The sequence below is a fragment of the Rattus rattus genome, chromosome 5 (assembly GCF_011064425.1).
Source record: "Rattus rattus isolate New Zealand chromosome 5, Rrattus_CSIRO_v1, whole genome shotgun sequence".
Taxonomy (NCBI): domain Eukaryota; kingdom Metazoa; phylum Chordata; class Mammalia; order Rodentia; family Muridae; genus Rattus; species Rattus rattus.
The window spans coordinates 143,212,593-143,231,123 of NC_046158.1; the positions used below are offsets into that span (position 1 = coordinate 143,212,593).

General features: G+C 48.5%; 1 protein-coding gene across 1 annotated transcript; it reads right to left on the reverse strand.

The window, feature by feature from the left end:
• Nucleotides 1–1,359: 1,359 nt before the first annotated feature.
• Edn3 (endothelin 3) lies at nucleotides 1,360–7,629 on the reverse strand. The gene is made up of 3 exons (XM_032904680.1): nucleotides 7,144–7,629; nucleotides 6,326–6,506; nucleotides 1,360–1,556 (listed from the first exon to the last, which is right to left on the reverse strand). Exons 1-3 carry the CDS (start codon nucleotides 7,193–7,195, stop codon nucleotides 1,421–1,423), a joined length of 369 nt encoding a protein of 122 aa, XP_032760571.1. The 5' UTR covers nucleotides 7,196–7,629; the 3' UTR covers nucleotides 1,360–1,420.
• Between the last annotated feature and the right edge of the window lie 10,902 nt (nucleotides 7,630–18,531).

Genomic DNA, 18,531 nt, shown 5'->3' on the forward strand with positions numbered 1-18,531 from the left:
AGAGACTTCTTCGAAGTGTAATCTCTAACAAGAAGATGTGACCCTAGAGTTTAGGCTCTATAATGACACATGGGTCTTCTTCCCCTGGTTGTGAAAATTCGCATGAGGGAACCCCAGGGCCCCTCTCTCTCTAGATGCTATGAGACTCTGGACAGCAAAGGAGGATGGGTTTAAGCAAATCCATCTCTCTTTGTGATCACACCAGGCAGTGAGCGGCCTGTGAGGGCATGGACTTAAGGAAGGGCGGAGTGTGAAGCAACAGTCAGAAAAAGAAAACTCCCACTCAGAGGACAGAGCCAATGGGCTGTGAATCCCTCAGACCCACCTGTCTATCCCAGCATCTCTGCCATCAAACTAAACCTGCCAGTATGCCAGGCTCACACACAAGGGCTCACCCACATCTCTTGAAGGCTAACAGAGTCATGTTCCTCTCATCAAGTCAACCCTAAGCTTCCGGAATAAAATGTAGGCACACTATGGAGTTTGTGAGTTTGCTTGTGTGTTTCTTTTTGTCTATAAAACTAATCCTGCAAAGGGGCAGATGTGTTATTCCAAAGAGTTGTGTATAGGAATGGACATCACCCATGTAAAGAACAGAAGTGGGCAGAGATAAGAACTATGTCCCAGAGCCCACCCCACTGCTATGAAGACATGGTATCCACAAAGATGTTTCTGGGGCTGGGGAGATGGCCCTGTCAGTGAAGCCGCGCATACACGAAGACCTGAGTCTAGATCTCAAGCACTGGCGTGAAAAGCTGGATGCGGTGGTGTGTTCAATCTCAGCATTAAGGAGACAAGACGGGGGCGTCCCTGGGATGTTCTGGGTAGTCAATCCTACTGAATCCATGAGTCCCAGACCCCAGTGAGAAACCCCGTCTCTAAAACTAAGGTGCAGAATGACTGAGGATGCCGACCTCTGGCCTCCAACCATAGTCACACATGTAACCATACCCATGTGAGAACACACACACACACACACACACACACACACACACACACACACACACACAATGTCAAGTGAATGGATGCAGGAGTTAGTTTCAACACAGCATGGAGGCCTGTGCTAGAAAAGATAGACAGGGGGAACCTGAGAGGGAAGCTCCAGAAACCGTACTACTGAGCTGAGGGTTTCTCCAACCCCAGGCAAAGGACTCAGCCTCCTGAACACTGTGGAGGACACACACATGCATACACCACAATCAGAGCTGTACAGCTCTCACAAAGGGTTGCGTGACCAATCCACATTGTCACTGTGGACCCGTCAGTCACTCATGACCTGTTCCCAACACGAGGATGGCCACAAAGACTGTCTTTTCTGCCTCAAAGGCAACAACAGACATGGTCCCACCAAGGGCTGGCTCACAGAACAGGGTGACTTTTATTGGTATCCCGAAATGCCACGATGGGTGCAGAGCTGGCTCTAGCCTGCAGGAAGCCAGGACCCCCGACCCCTAAATTCCATTGGGATCTTGTAACAGTTGGGCAGCTGCTCTCTGAAACCTGCTAAAAGGCCTTTCTTGAAGATCACAGATGCTGAAAGCACAACTTGTGCCTTTCTGCAGTAAAAGACATTAAAATGCAAGTTCAAATGTTGTGTTAATTATTATCATTATCAGTCTACTCTTTTCTTCTTTTGGGGAAAGAAAAAACGCAAAACAAATGTCATTCCTGCGGGATTAAGTCAGCGTGGCATGCTTTGGCGAAGGTTGGGCAGCAGGCTGGACGTCCTTAGGAGGTGTCAGTTGAAGAAACTCAGGGACACCCCCCTGTCACTGCCCCACACGTGCACCAGAATCTGTGCCCTACAGAGGGGAAGCAGGGAGTGGATGGCACCTCCTGCCACACAGAGAGCATGGTCCGAACTCAAGGTCAAGCAGAGAGGGAAGATAGCTCCGCTCTCCCCACCATACCACAGTCACGATTCAGTGTCTCGCCCCGCTCTTTCCATAAATACATTCCTGCTTGTCAGCCATGTGGCTCATGTTTTGTTTGGGAAACACGGTCGCTATCCCAGCATCACAGTGGCTCCCTCAGATGTCCCTAAGGGACTAACAGATGTCGGGTCCCCTGGTACAGCAGTGGGGAAGAAAGCACACATCAGGCTCTTTGCTGGGTGCCCTGCTTGCTCTGTTGCTATTTCAGAACTAACTATTTCCAATCCACCTACCTCAGAAGGGACTTTCTCTGTGGGGCATGTGGACTCAATGTCCCAAGAGGGTTAATTTTGTTTCAGTGCCCAGTCAAACACCAACTTAGAAGCAGCTGTAAGGATCTTTTTCAGATGTCATTACCACATATGTAGTATCCTCTGAGCAAAGCAGATTGCCTCCTACAACCTAGATGGCCTTCATCGAGCGAGTTGGCAGCCTTCAAGACCCTTGCAAAGACAGAATTCTGATTCATGGCCTTTGGCTGTGATCACATTGCAGTATCTATATCCGAGAGGTTGTACAAACACACTCTATTGCTTCTGTCTTTCTGGTGGACTCCAGTGGTACAATCCCCACCTGCCTTGAAGGTAGGACACAGCCCCAAGCATGTGAGTATGTACACATATAACATCCCACACACTACCTTCCCACTCAAGCATGTACACATATGACATCCCATGCACCACCTCTCCACTCAAGTATGTACACACATGACATCCCATGTACTACCTCTCCACTCAAGTGTGTACACACATGACATCCCATGTACTACCTCCCCACCCAAGTGTATGCACACATGACATCCCATGCACTACCTCTTCACTCAAGTGTGTACACACATGGCATCCCATGCACCACCTCTCCACTCAAGTGTGTACACACATGACATCTTATGCACCACCTCCCCACTCAAGTGTGTACAGACATGACATCCCATGCACTACCTCTTCACTCAAGTGTGTACACACATGACATCCTTTGCCCCACCTCTCCACTCAAGTGTGTACACACATGGCATCTTATGCACCACCTCCCCACTCAAGTGTGTACAGACATGACATCCCATGCACTACCTCTTCACTCAAGTGTGTACACACATGACATCCCATGCACTACCTCCCCACTCAAGTGTGTACAGACATGACATCCCATGCACTACCTCCCCATTCACTGTCTTAGGCTTTGTGAATTTTCCAGGACTAGAAGGAATGGGTTTTCCTTGGTTTGGATTTGTTTCTGTTTGTGTTGGCAGTGTGGGAATTTGTCTGTAAGTTGTGGGAAGTGGGGTTCCTCGCATGGCTGAGGCAAGTTTTAGGAAAAACTGTGCCATCTGTCAGTTGTGACCTCAGATGCTAAGAAGTCCAACTGGTAAAGGTCAAGTGTGGACCTTTGGGTCTATAGGCTTTGTTTGAGACCATGAGGAAAGTTATGGGTGAGGCACCTGGGGAGATATGGACCTCCACAGTGCAGTAAAGTGCAGGGTCTCTGAAAAGGGCTACCCATTCTAGACAAAGAGGCCTCCTGAGAGCGAGAATGCCCTTCACACTAGAGCCATGGCAAAAGTTAAAGTGGGAAAGCAAAACCAGGTTCAGAGCTTAACCAAAAGTCAGCCAACATCAATGGACCATCTATAGCACACTGAGTGTATGCGTAGAGTCTAATAGCTCAGGGTATGACAGACCTGGAGGAGCCACAGAATCTTGGAGCTTCTGTGTAGGAGAGTCTTGGGAGCATAAAGGTCTCTTGAACCTAAAGGGTTGTTAACTTCCCATGAGGACAAGGTTGAGGCTTGATGGTAACTTCCAACATCACTCCTTCAGAGCCTCGGATGTAGAACCAAGCCCACTCAGCACGACCTTCAGAAGGTCCACATAAGTGTCCTTTAAAGACAAAGCCAGACAGTGGACTTGATCTCTATGAAACCAATTGGACAGGAAGGGGAGCATCATGAAAAGGCAGAAACTCCCCAAGTTCAAGGTTCTTGGTTTAGGATCAAGGCTCAAGGCTCAAGGCTCCTCCCTCAATCTGAGCACCCAGACACAGGGACCAGCAGTAGTCACAGCCTAGTGAGGATACTTGGGGAGTGAGAATACTAGGCCCCTTTAGTACAGAAATTATGTGAGAGAGAGGGAGAGGAGGGGTTGAGACGGGCGGGGGAGGAGGGGTGATGTAGACCTTGTGAGCTAGGCAATACCGTTTCAGGTTCTTCTATTCTACTGGAGGCCTCCAGAGCTCATTTTCTCTCATTGCAACCTTGTTCCCAATATTTTAAAGATATCAAATGGTCTACTTAAGGGAAGGAAGGAGAGGAGGAAGAGGATGAACTGAACGGTGTGTGTGTGTGTGTGTGTGTGTGTGTGTGTGTGTGTGTGTGTGTTTACAGAGAAAGTAAGAAAGTAAGGCCAGGATACATCTCTCTGCTAACTTATCTTGTCTGAACTCAAAGTCTGGCAACTATCACTTTCATTTCCCAAGCAGTTGAATGGAGCATGGGGACACTCGATACACCCCTCCCCTCCCACTGGGTAGAGTAAAGCAAGGTAGGAGAAGAGAGAAAGACATGGACCAGACACTAGGAGAAACTCCTCCAGGTGGCTATCCCAGAAAAAGCAGATGATCCTTTTACACCTCTCAAGACAGCTCAAAATTCCAACACAGGACCTCAAATATCTCTGGGTGTTTATGGAGCCTCTAGGACATGTCCCAGATACTCAATTCCTGCCCAAGCAGTGCTCAGAACACTGGAGGACAAGTAGAGACCTAAAGTAGTTTCTAATTCCTGACTCCACTCTGTCCCTTCCTGCTGAGTTTCTTCTCTTCTCCTAAACTTACAGCGTGGGATTCTAGCCAAGACCAGGACCCAGGGCCTCTTGACTGCCCAGGTTCCCCTTTCTGGAATGCTCATTTGTGGGATCACAATGGTGTCTAAATGATTAGAAATCAAGGGCAGCAGTCAGCGTGGTGATGGTTCTAAGAAGAGATGAACTTGAGACTCTGAGAAGAGACACCAATCCATGGCCACCCAATACTCACCCCTGTAACCCTCCTGTCTCCCCACTGTGGTTGACAGTTTGTACAAGGGTCTCATCAGACAGAGCTGGGAAGTAAATGGCTCCATTGGGATCATCTACAGAACTGAGGAGTCCCAGGAAGCTCTTGACTCAGTAAGGGTCTACAAAGCTTCAGGACAGTAGCAGCCACCATTAAAGAAACCCAGGGTCTACCTAAGCCCAGGACCTGTGCAGGAGTCTGGATGGCTCATCAGTGGAATCAGCTCTGCTTGCCACTCTACGCACTTGGGAAGATTTCAGACCTACCTGGATATGGTTAGGGGTCTTGTCAACAGATTCAGAAGACACTAGACCCTCAAAGTACCCCCTGTCCTGTGTGCTTTATTACTGAGATGTCTAGGTGGGTGAGTAACTCTTCAAAGCCATGACCCAGAGCACTCTGACACCAATGGGTTTCCAGAGAAAGGAAACCATGAAGGAGGATAATTAGCTGCCGATCCAGGCTGAGGGGTTGTGCTGAGCCATCTCCAAGCTCCCAGACAAAGATACCTAGGCAAGTTCAAGTGGATGCCCCTAGAAATGCAGAGAATACCCAAGGGACTGAGTTTAGCGACGTCTAAACCAAGATTCGAGAGATCCAAGAGACAACCTGTGAGATGGTGACCACAAGGTCATGCCCTATAGCTGCTTACAAGTCATGTCTCAGCACAGAGGGGACCCCAGAGGTCCAGTGGGAATTGAATGGAAGATAAGACAGTGGAACCTTCTCTATGCCCCCAAGGGAAGGTGCTCCTTATCAAAGGTGATACCCAGAGACACTTTGCTATATCAGCACCTGTTACTAGAATTTGTGAGAGATTTTAAGGCTGAACAGCAAGGCCCAATGGGGTCATGGCTTAAACAGTGGGCTCAGCCCTAGGGAGTGGCAGCCATATAAGCCACAAGTATCAATCTGGCTTGGCATCCAAGATGGGAAAGAATGGAAGAAGCCGTTTCATGTGATGGATGCCATCTGGGTCTGCCAAACCTACCTTCCTACCCTCCCTCCACCCCAAAGCTGCTCTCACTGGATTCCAAAGAGGGTTGGGAGCAAGGCTCAGCCCAATGAGCCTCTAGGGTAGGAGCATAGAACTCTGTGAGCTTCTAAAGCCACTCCCCACCACATCTCAAATCCAGCACTGAGTTCCTTCAGGGCTAGGTTCTCAGAGGGGAGGTGGGTTGGTCTTGGCCCGTGATAGGACTCACGCTGCCGGGAGCCACTGCAAGAGCTGAACTCTGCACTGTGGCAGATTCAGGGGTTTGAATGAGGTGGGCTGCAAAAACCCTGACGCCTCAGACCTGGCCCAGAGCCACACTCCTCCCCCAACCCCCAGGCCAACTCACTCAGGAGTGTTGATCCAGATGATGTCCAGGTGGCAGTAGTAGACACACTCCTTGTCCTTATATGTGAAGCACGTGCAGCGCCGAGGTCGGTGGTGTGCAGGCACCCTCTTTTCCTCCTGGTCCCCAGACCTGCCTGGTCCCCGCTCCTGCCCAGCACTTCCAGGCTGTGCAGGCAGTGCAGCTGTTGGGGACACAATGCTCTCGTGAGGGCCAGCCACAGTTTCCTCACAGTCCCTTTCTGATCCAGCTTCAGGGAGTCCCTGGGACACACTGGCTCTGCCAGAGCCCCCAGGCTGGGGGCAAGGCACAAATCGTGCAGGAGGAGGATTGAAGGGCTCCTGAGCTGCTGACAGAGAGTTCTTGGCACCTACTACCCCGCCCCCCAAACCAGAATGAGATTCAACCAAACTTCTGCAATGTCTGGAGACTGGTTGCATTTCCCCCTAAATCTCCAAACTAAGCCAAATGCCTTAAAACGTTTACAAAGCTCCATGCGCACTCAGTAAAAACTTGAGAGTTATTTCAGTCCCTGAGAAGTTTGCTGAAAAGCTGTTTGCTGAAAGCTGTTTGCTCTTCACTGGGTGAAACTCGATTTTGTATAGTCTCTGAAAAGTGCCCAAAGAAAGCCTCCCAAACTGAAAACTCCCAGACTCAGTGGAAGTTATCTTTCTGTCTTCAGGCCCCTCTACCCGCCCCTGGGCGACTTCAGGTTGCAAAGCCAGACTTCATTAGCTTCCCCGCAACACAGACCCGCGCCTGGCTTCCTTTTGTGTGCACTCCCGCGTGGAGAGGCGCGCCGCCCCGCCCCTCCTGCTTACCTGCAGCGGAGGTCACTGTGAGCCCGAGAAGGAGCCACAGCCCCAGCTCCATGAACCCCGATCAGGCGCGGGAGCACCGGGCCTGGAGGGTGGCCGCTTGTGACCGCAAAAGGATAGTGAGACTGGGTACAGCTTTCGAGTCCTGCCGCTGCCTGAACTGCGCGTCCCAGGGCTCAGAGTTAGTTGGCTGAGGCGGTCACGAACTTTCAGAGCGAGCTGCCCATCCCTGCGCAGGGCTGGCCGGCTGTGGCTCGGGCTTTTCTGGCTCCCGCACCACCCCCTTCGCCTCCCCGCCCCTCCGAGGGGCTGGAACTGCGGCGCCGGGCCTTTGAACCTGGTGCTCACGGGGGTCGCTTTCCAAGCGCAGGGGGGAGCTGACCAGAGGCACATTTGCCCCAGGCTCACCCAGGGCTAGAGAGAGGCCGGGACGCTGAACTCCCTGTGGGTGGATGGGGTGAAGGTCCCAACAGCTGCTTGAAGGCCACCCTCTGCACACTGCTCACTTACACTTAGACTCACACTTGAAACCCCCTGCCCAGCCCAAAGCAACCACACCCCCACCTCAGGAGCACCAAGACCACGAAAGGGCTGCCCAGAGGGCTGCCAGCTTCTTGTTCCTTTGAAATCAGTCTAAAGGAAAGGCTCTGTTCACCAAGGGCCTTACCCTTGTTGAGGGCCCTTGTGCCACGGCCCTCCGTGTACTTTACTCTTCTGATTCATGGCTGACCGAGCCAGCTCCCTGACTCTGAAAGTTCTGAGTGTCAGGTGGGGCCGTGGTACCAGAGCAAAGTCACAAAGATTCCATTCAGTGTGAGTTAGCGGTTCCTGGGGAGTCCCATTTCCTCGCTGGCCCCTTTAGTGAGGGACCTCTCTCCAAAGTCTTACAACTGTCCACAGGTGCCTTGCTACAGGGTACCGCTGTAGTTTAATGGGTCTGCAAACCTTTGACTACTGTCCTAAAACGTGGGTTTCAAAGTCATTCCTCCCATTCCCCCCAGTATGTCTAATGATTGGCATTCTAAAATCTAAGTAAATTCTAAATAGAATCCAAAGAGCTGGTACGGGTGGCTCTCATGAGGCAATCCGTGAATGGGATACAACCTTTGTTAACTGGCTCAGTCTGCATTTCAAGAAGAAGCCCAAACCAGCCAGGCAAAGGAGTCCCATAGGGGATCCTACACGACGAGAAACCGAGGCCTCACAGCCAATGCCAGTCACTGACATGGAGAAAGGAGATTGTAAGTAGAAGGAGACTGAAGACCCTGCCTCCATGGGTTCCGGTCGAAGGCCATATTTTTTTTTTGGACTGCCGTGTGTCAAAAGACACTTTGGGCTGAGGGCTCATACACAGAAACATACTGCTTACAATTCTGAGGTCTTAGAAATCCGACCATGTCCCCTGCCTATCATGGTTCATGGATGGTTCTTCATCAGTGGTAGATTGTGGTGGACGGCCAAGGTCCTCCTTGGGGCCTTATTTATGGTTAACTATTACAAGATGGTTCACTAACCCTATTCTTGAAGGCTCACTCTCAAGACCTGGTCACCTCCAAGGTCCCATTTCCCAACAGTCATTGTGGATTTCACCAGGTCAAGGGAGATACCTCTCATTCTCTCTTTCCTCGAAGTTACAATACCCATCTGCCACCGTCCAGGGCACTGACAGCCCAGTTGTCTTCACTGACCTCTGTGGGTGGGGCCAAAGCAAACTCGGCCTGGATGGACGTGTGCCCTGGGTCTTCACTCCAGCTGAGATAAGGAAGGTTAAAGGTGGAGAACCCTGGTTAAGAGCACAAGACACTGAACAACAGGGAGGGCAGAGAGGAGGCAGCTGGCCCTCAGGGGAGACAGCAGTTGAAGTGGTCTTCACGGTGATATGGACACGTTGTGGAAATGCCAAAGGCATTTTCCTTCCTAGCCTTCTACTCTTACTGCTGTTTCGGGAAATCAGTAGGCCTGTTCTCCACAATGTTCCAACCAGCAGTACTACTCTTTCTGTGGCCAAGGAGCGTAGTCAGTGGCTGGGCCCTGGGCAGAGCTGGAGTCCAGCTGGGACTTAATGACATTGTGCTCTACTCTTAATTGTGTTCTCATTTTTTATTTATGGCAATCAACTCTGGCTTTCCTTGTGTGGTAGAGATAGAGCATTCCTTTTTAAAATTAATTTTGTTAAATCAAAGAGAAGTAATCTGAACCGGAACATGATGTAACTTGGGGCTCAGATGATTTGGTGGCGCGGCAAGAGTCACAAAGCTTCTTTGCCTGCCACCAACCCCCGGAAAGCTGAGCTCTGGTGGATGGACCATAAAACCAGGTGAGGAGGCTGGAAGAAAGTACTGGGGACGAGATGATTGAGGTGTCCCCAAGACAGTGGCGTTTGTGACCAGAGAGTTGGCACTGGGAAGGGAGAGTCATATCAGTTTTGGAAATCGACCTTCAGAATCTGTGGAAATTAGCCAAGCAATATATTTTGATAAGCTGGTATAAAGAACTTCACCAAGCTAGCCATCTATTTCTGGGAACTGGCTGGCCTAGGGAGGCTTAGGAAGTTCTGGCTTGGGCAATCAAAGGATTTATCCATACTCTCTTGTTCTGTAAACAACCTGGAGGTCTGTGATAGGGAAGGTGGAGCAATTGGTCCTCCTTCCTTCTGTTAGACCAACCTGTCCCCCACTATATTGATACCACCGACAATGCAGTCATGGACTTATTAACAGTCACCTTGAACGCCACAGTGGTTGGCCTTGTTTACTGTCCACCCCAACATCTTCTCCTTACAGTTACCTTTAGTGGTTCTTCTAGAAGACTCTGTTCCCCATTCGGTTCAGGTAGGTCCTCTGTAATCCCATGAGTCTGAAATTTTAACACAGAGATATGATGGGGATCTGGACAGCTGATACAAAGTAGACACAACCTTCTGGCTACCAAGTTCAAGTGTGGATTAGACATGTGACCATCTTGGGCAAATTAGTCAAGACTTGACTAGAGCTCTTAAGAAAGTTCTCTATTCAGTGTTGCTATAGAGAAGAGATGGCTCATATCCACAGTCCTGGGAGGCATGTTGAAACAAAACAGACTAAGTACGATCAACCCCAACATAGAGGAAATGGAGTTCAAGAGATAGAGACCCTGGGTTTAAGCTTTGATGCATTATTTAAGTTCCTGGATCCAGCTGGGCCTGAAATCTCACTGTTTGTGACCTATTTCCAATAAATCATGATTTTTTCTTGCACAACATCTGTGGATTTTTTTTTTTATCACTTTCAGTTAGAGAAATCCTGGCTGAAACATGGCCTATTCTCAAGGACTCCTGACTGAACAAGGTGTAAAGGAAGCATGTGACTTGGTTCATCTCTAAACCGGCAGTAAGGGTTTTATTTGGTCCAAAATGTTTAGACTGTCTGGGCTGCCAACAAAACCCCATTATTTCTGAGTTCAGATTTGAATTCAGTATTACCTCATTCCAGGGCAGAGTTCATACCCATTCAGCAGTGCTAAGTCTTGAACTCATACCCCGAGTTGAAACCTAATTCCATTCTATCCAGTGTGTTCCTGAAGGCAAGTCATCAGCTCTGCATTCCTTGAGTTTCCTGCTTCTCACAATCTCTCATGAGAGGCCAAAATGGGGAATAATAGCCACGTGTCTCTACAGAGGACAATAATAAATCGTCCTCTCCCCTCTGAGGTCTATCAGTATTCCTAGATCTTCCTTGAGTACCATCGCTGTGTGCCCCAAGAGCCTTCATCTCTCAGGACACTGCCGAGCCTCAGCCAAGGGCGGGCCTCAGTAGCCTTGGTTTGCATCTGCTTCTTCCCAGGCAACAGATGTGTGACCATCTCATGGACACTGTAGCTCTCATGGGTTGATTCAAAACCCAGGGTTGAGAACATTGCAATTTATCTCAGCTAAGCGTCCCCTCCAGTTGCCCCCTGCCTGTACTTTATGACTCTTTTGAAGATTGTTTTCCCTTAAATTCGGGGGATTTAAGAGACAGGGACAAAATATATTTTGTAGTTTTCCATTATCCTAAAACTTCTTCCCCCACCCATCCCAAAGAGCAGTAGATGTCTGGGACTTGCTCTGAAGTCAGAGAATTAAGTTCCTTTCCATGTTCTGAAAGATTAGCTTTGTATCCTGTACTCATGATAGTTCATCCCAAGACCCACCTACAGCTCCAGACATCTTGCTTTAAAAGCAATGTGCATCACAATTATGATTCAGTGAAATAAACCCATCACAAGCCAGACTCGGTGCTGTTGCCTGTAAAACCAGCTACTCAACATGTTGAGAGAGTCAGGAGCATCATCACTTCAAGGAAGCCTGGGTGTCGATGAGACCCCAACATTTCTATGTATTTATTTCTTTAGTTTAATGTAGTCACTTTGCATGCAGGTCGATGTCACCTCTCCCACAGTCCCTTCCCCAAGCCTGTCCCCTTCTCCTCTAAGAGAGTGGAGGCCCCTCTAAGTACCCCCCTTCTCTAGCACATCATATCTCTGCATGGCTAGGCACATCTTTCCCCTCTGAGGCTAAGCAAGATAGCCGAGTTGGGAGAAATGAATTCCACTGACTGGAAACAGCTTTAGGGATAGCCCCTGCTCCACTTGTTTGGGACCCACATGGAGACAGAGTGCACATCTGCTATATATGGGGAGGGAGGTGATGTCTAGTGCTCTTTGGTTGATGGTTCAGTCTCTGAGAGCCCCAAGGGTCCAGGTTAGCTGACTCTGTCGGTCTTCCTGTGGGGTACCTATCACCTTTGGGGTTCTCAATCCTTCCCCTGATTCTTCCATATGAGTTCCCCAAGTTATCATTTATTTATTTTAAAGCATGGTATATATCTTGGTGGCAAATAATTTGTTTAGTATGTGGGAATACTTGAGTTCTATCTCCCAAACCACAGACATAGACAGACAAAGACTCCCATACACACAGAAACAGACAGACAGACAGACAGACACACAGAGAAAGAGAGAGAAAGAGAGAGAGAGAGAGAGAGAGAGAGAGAGAGAGAGAGAGAGAGAGAGAGAGAGAGCACAGTGACTTTAGTTAAGCCCATACATTGAAGCCTAAAAGAAATTAGGCCATCTTTAGGAGAAATAAGACAGCTCCAGCAGATATTATCCCTGAGAACTGCATCGTTTGTCCTGTGAGCTCTGCTGTGCACACCAGCTCTCAGTAACCTTTAGTGTCCCATCCTTACATGTCCTTTCCCCACTCCTCTTCTGTGTCTAGGTGATATTCCAGAGCATAGCTTGAGACTCTGCGCCCACCAATCAGAATCTTGTTCCCTGGGACATGAGCAGGATGATAGTTCTCCCAAAGATCCACATCTTAGTCCTCAGAACCTGTGGTTAAGTCTTCCAAAATGGAAAGGAGACCACCACAAAACAGAAAACGTAAAGGATTACTTGTGGGTCCCAACATCATCATAAATGTCTTGTATGGCAGAAGCAGGAGGCAGGACATAGAGGGAGACATGGACAGGGAAGTCCAAGAACTAAGACTGCAGATACCTCCAGGAACTGGCAGAGGGCAGGTGCGGTTCTCCCTGGCAGAATCCAGAAGGAGTGTGTTCCTGCCAGCCTGGTTTTCAAGCATCTGACCGGCAGGGTGCATGACACTAAGTTTACATGGTTTCAACCACTATTTGTGATGTTTATCAAGCAACAGGACTCACAGCTCACAGAGTTTCTTCTGAAGAGAGCTTGTTTCAGAGACACTCCTGAGAGCTGAGCCCAGAAAGACAGAGGTAAGATGATTGTGTTTCCATAAACTTTTTAGGAGCATTAGATGGAGCCTGGGGCTTCTGGTAGCCATACACACCGTAAGGTGAGATGTAACCCCATGAATAGAACCAACAGAGAAGGGGGATGGGCAGGGGAAGATGCAGTACGAGGGACAGATGAAGGCATCAGTCCTTGAACCCCCTCATGGCTCCATGGATCTTCTCATCCTCCAGCCAAGATGTCTCCCTCTTTACGTTCTCCACCCAACTGGATTACTTCCACTGCATTTGGAAGTATCCGGCTGTGACTATCCCACCTTACAGTTATCTGGAACCCAGGGACATCCAGCAGGGAAAACTGTCGCAGGAAGCAGAACGACCGCCCTTGAAAGAGAAGCACTTGCCAAGAGTCTAGAATGTCTACAGTTTACACATTTGGCCAGCCAACCATGCATGCTCCTTTGAAACTCTTTGTTTTAGGAGTTGATTCAATGTAGGGGAAGGGAGAAAGGCTACCTGATATCCTTAAGCTGTCAGGTGCAGTGTTGAGCTAACCACAGACTTGCCACTCCCTGGCAAAGGTACCCATACCCAGATGGGGTCATTTCCATCTTTCCACAGATGAGGAAACAGCCCTTAGGGGGAAAAGTCAGCAGGGAGCAGTTTTTGTTTGGGAATTAGAGACTTTTCCTTCAACAACATCTCCAACTTAAGTCTGCTCCAGTTCTCCCAGGAAATTTTACCCGGATGTAAATGTGGGTGGATGAACACACACACACACACACATACACACACACACAGATACACACACACCACTCTTCTAATCCAGACTTCATGCATAGATGTGCACACATGTGCTACACACACACACACACACACACACACACACACACACACACCACTCCTCTCGACTTACCTCAAGCACTTGTACATTCTTGCTGACACCTTTGGCACCTTGGCTGAAGGTGGGAATTTCAGGCATTTCAGCAGATTAACAAGAGGCTGCTTCTGAGCAAGTTAAGTCAACAGGACACACACACACCTGCCTGCTTCACCACCTTGAAGCAGCACTGGCTTTTATCGAAAAGATTTTTTCTTCCACAAACTTCATCTTTCTGAGGTTGAGATACTGGTGCATTCCTGTGTCCCCTCAATGAGACCAGTCATTGGAGTTTTGGAAATTTGATTCCAGCAGCTGCCAGATGCTTTGATCTGCTTGCAGAATAAAAATATCAGTGCACATGGTTCTTGCCTTTCACCTTCCTGCATGAAACCCTACCCAAAGCCAATTCAAAACCCAGTTCTCGGAGCCCCCGTTGCCCAGCTGTTCAATCTTTCCCAGTCTGTTTCCCCATCCATGAAATGGGATAATGATTTTTAAAAAAAGGACCCAGGAGGATTGCACAGATGAAATGAGTATATGTGTGTAAGGTTTTGAGTTCACACTTCGAACAAATAAAACAGGCACTTAATAAGGTTTACTTAGCAGTGGCAGCCACTACAGCAACTGTAGGTGAGGGGATGTGCTTCTTCTGCTAGATTAGAAACCTCAAGGTTGGTGTGTTGGTCGTTGTTCATTTGTTTCATTGATCCAGTATCTTAGTATACACACCAGGCTGACCTCAGACTTTTGGTAACTGTCTGTTTCCACCACCTTCCTTCTGAGGTGACATGTGTGCACCACCACACCTCGCCCTAGTTGTCTCTTGACACAATAACGGACATTGTAAATGTCCTCCAATGCAGTAGTGATAGTCAACAAGGCCATCCATTGGCTGGGTGGAAAAGTGACACAGCTGGATATCGGCTACTGGAGCATCCAAAGTGTCATTGAAAGAGACACAGGTGACCCAGCTCTGAGGCTTGTATCCTTCATTCTCCCAGGGCTACCCGGGAGTGCCCTTAATAGGTAGAAGATGCTATTGGCCATCTCATCTATTGCCATGTCTACGGCATTCTATAGCCAACCCCTTGGGACCCGGGAAGGCATGTATAGGAAATGATCAGGTGATATGGGAGGTATGATGAAGGCTTGGGGCCACTTCTGTACTACCAAACCAGGAAATGAAATCTTACAACTGATACTGAACTGGGGAAATCCATCTGCAAATAAATGTTAGGTGAGTCAAACAAGAGTTTGGGAACCACCCACACCTAAGTCACCAATGTTAAACATCAGAGAGTGAGTGGCTAAAAATAGAGGAATGTATAGGGTATAGGTGACTCATTGCTATTGAAATATTCCTTTGGTGGGTAGTTTTATTTGTTTGTACAACACTATTTAAAGGCTTCCGTTTGTTTGTTTGTTTCCAAGGTGACAAGAACGAGAGATTGGAATGCTAAGCAGCAAATGGCACACTGGTAACACGCCCCCTCCTCCCAAGGCTCTGGGATAATTGAGGAAGACAGGGCAGAAAGAGTGTAAGAGCTGGAGACCATGGGTGACAAAGAAAGCGTCTTTTGGACACAGCAGGGCGGCGACACATATAAACTCACAGCAGATGTGACAACCCACAAGACCCATGCAAGCCCACGCAAGACAAAGTCCCAGCAGGGCATGCTGAGGTGGGCAGGAAGTCCCACCCCTAGCCAAAGAGTTACTGGCAAAGATGGGCTGTTGGGAGACACAAAGGCAGTTTTTGTTAAGGATGTGGGCCCTGGTAGGTCAACCAGGCTCCAGTGGATGGCCACACACCCGAGAGTATAAGAGCAGTGCAGACTGAACTTGATGGGGAAGTCCAAAGGACATGAGTTGTGTGAGGAGGGAAGCGGGTAGATCTAGAGGGTTTGGGGAAAATGGTGAATAGGGTCCAAATGCATTCTTACCAAAGAAGTAATAATTTTTTTTAATTAAAAGAGACAGAGATATACCAAATATGCCTGCTGATTTCCAAGAAGTCAATGAAGGAGGAGAGGGGGTGGTGACTGAAGGCAAGATGGGAGGATCCTGCATGGCCACTGGCTTCAGAGCTCCTAAAACTCAGACCAAGCCGCTCCTGTCTCAAGCGATGGGGCTGACAAGTTTTCTTCTGAAGGAAATTTCACAATTGTGCTTTTAATGAGCTCCACATTTTCTCGTGTGAAACCCATTTCCTTCCAAAAGACCAGAGCAATGGCCTCAGCAGGACAGCAGTTAAACAAAGGAATGATGCTGTTCAGTCTGGAAGTCATAACTCAAGTTCTGAAATCCAGAGAGGGCAGGGTTTGCCCAGCTACCTTCTCAGAGTCTGGGAGCCTGCCAGACTCTGTGAAGGATCGGGGAGGAAAGAGAAGGAGTTTGGTTTTATTTTTCTTAAAATCTTAGGATTAAAAGCTTAGTCTACAGAGCTGTCAACCGGAGTCACCATGCAAACACATCGATTGGATAGGCATCTTCTGTGTTTGTTCCCCTATTCATTCAACTCTTCATTAAGTACCTACAGAGAGCTGGCACCGTGCTAGAACAAAAGGTACCTCTGTGCAAGAGAGACAGGGAGACAAAAACAAATATCTAATTAACACGATGCCAGGGCTGGCTGGCGTCTTGGTTGTGCCTCGCTGCGACAGAGAACTGAGAAGAAAAGTTAAGACATAAGGATTTTGTTTCTTCATGATTTCTGAAGTTTCAGAGCATGGTACCTAGGCTCCGATGCTCCTGGGCCCACTGTGGTAAGCTGGGCATCATGGCAAAGAACACAAGGCACCAACAAAGGGACCCACCTCACGGCAATAGCCCAACAGGAGAGAGGGCCGAGGACACAGTATTCCTCTCAAAGCTGTGTCTGTAGTCATCTGTACGATGAGCCAGGTCTTCCCACCCCGGTTATTAACTTCTCCCGACATTGTTATCAAATTGTGAATATATCAGTATGTTAACCCTTTGATTGGAAGGGAGCCCTGATGGTCCCGGAAACAGGGGCCTTCGGCCCATGAACCTTGGGAAGAACACCTCATATTCTAACCAGCACATCTGGATGAGTGTTAAGGAGGAAGGGGTTGGACACAGCCTGGGTGGAGAGATATCAGCGGGGTGAAGAGAAGGGCCCCACTTTTAAGGCATAGGAAGGGAAATCCCAAGAGGAAGGAGAAGTTTAAGGCAGGTGCCCCAAGGACCTGAATGGGGTCAGGTTATAAAACCTTAAGGCCCCTCTATGGTGCCCAGAAGGCATTGACTAGATGTTTAGGAAAGAGAAGGTATGTCCCCTGCCTTCTTCCTGATTACAGACACAATGTAATTAGCTGGTTCATAATTCTGCCACCAACCCTTCCCCACCATAATAGGCTGAATCCTTCAAATAAACACTCCCCCCCTTAAGTTGCATCTTGTCAAATGTTTAGTTATAATGACAAGAAAAGTAACTGATACAGCATTCTTCATAGCAGACACAAAATGCCAATTTCTGGGATGATTGGTGAGAATGTTTTCCATCATTAGGGGCCATAATAGATCATACCTACTTGATCCTTGCTGCACCCCAAGCCCTACCCCTAAACTTGATGCTTAGTATATACTTCTCAGCTCTCTCCTGACCACCTCCCACTTCTCAGGCATGAAGACTGAGACTCAGGAGGAGGTGAGTTTGCTAGAAGGGTAGTGGAGGGCCTTCAGGTGCCATTCTAACCTAAGTGTTACGGACTCCAATGTCCAAGGACCTGGCACTTGCCTTTTCCCCAATGCCGTGAATAAATGATTAATTCATGACAGATGAGGACATCAGGGTGATGTCACATGACTTCGGCTAGCCGCCCTTCCCCCCACCAGAGATGAGTCCATCAATCATCAAGGATCCAGCAGCTTGTAGAGGTGTGGCAGTGTCCATGGTTTGCCAGGGAGCTAAAGGAAAAGACAGAACTGCTAGAGAACAATAGGAGACAGACACACTTGGAAGAAAGTGGGATCTCCAGCTGCAAAGGAGGCATTCATCGGAGGCAAAGCCATGTCTCGGGGGTCTTAGGACATGGCAGTCTTCAACAGTCTTTCTGGACTTATGATGTAACTGAATGCTCGCCTGATCCTGGGTTCATGATGCTTTTGTCTTTCACTTGATTTTAAAAACAATCTCCTCAAAATGTTTGCTTTAGAAAGAGATGGCATTAGTTACCTAAATGGAAACCAGTCTCACATGTTATAAACAAAAAAGAAACTATATAATTAAATACAAGGGCCCAAACCGTGACAGTCACCCATTTAACTGGATATTACTGTGTACTAAAAGATTAAGGTTTTAGCTGCCCCTTGACACCTGCTTTTCGAGATACTGTGGGCAGAGGCTTCAGCGCTCCAACTCTGCCGCACTGAATACGGGATGTGAGCGTGTGGCTCAGTTCTGCAAGCCTTCACCTTCCTCCTTGGGAAGAAAATGGTAGCAATCGCAACGCCTCAGTGGCTCACCACGCTGTTGGGAAGGATTTAACCGGAATGACATGTGTGTAATAATATGCTCCTCAGATTAACCCCACATGTGGATACCATCATCCTTTCTGCTACAAGGTCCATGTTCATGTTGATTGTTGAAGACTTCCTGCCTCTGCTTGATGATGGTGTGGCAATCTTTAGCTCCAACAGCATTCCTTGCTTATCTAGCCTCGGAGGTAGCCCTTGCCCATCTGGCAAACACTTAGCCTCCTTACGATTTCGTAGTAAGGCAACATTAGTCCTGGACAAAGTCCAGGGGTAGAG

What these genes read in the sequence shown, in the direction of transcription:
- Edn3 (XM_032904680.1), bottom strand. Translation starts at nt 7,195, where the DNA reads ATGGAGCTGGGGCTGTGGCTCCTTCTCGGGCTCACAGTGACCTCCGCT. An exon ending in CACAGTGACCTCCGCTGCAG is followed by an intron (nt 6,507 to 7,143) that starts GTAAGCAGGAGG and finishes TGTCCCCAACAG; the next exon opens with CTGCACTGCCTGCACAGCCT. An exon ending in ATCTGGATCAACACTCCTGA is followed by an intron (nt 1,557 to 6,325) that starts GTGAGTTGGCCT and finishes CTTTTACTGCAG; the next exon opens with AAAGGCACAAGTTGTGCTTT.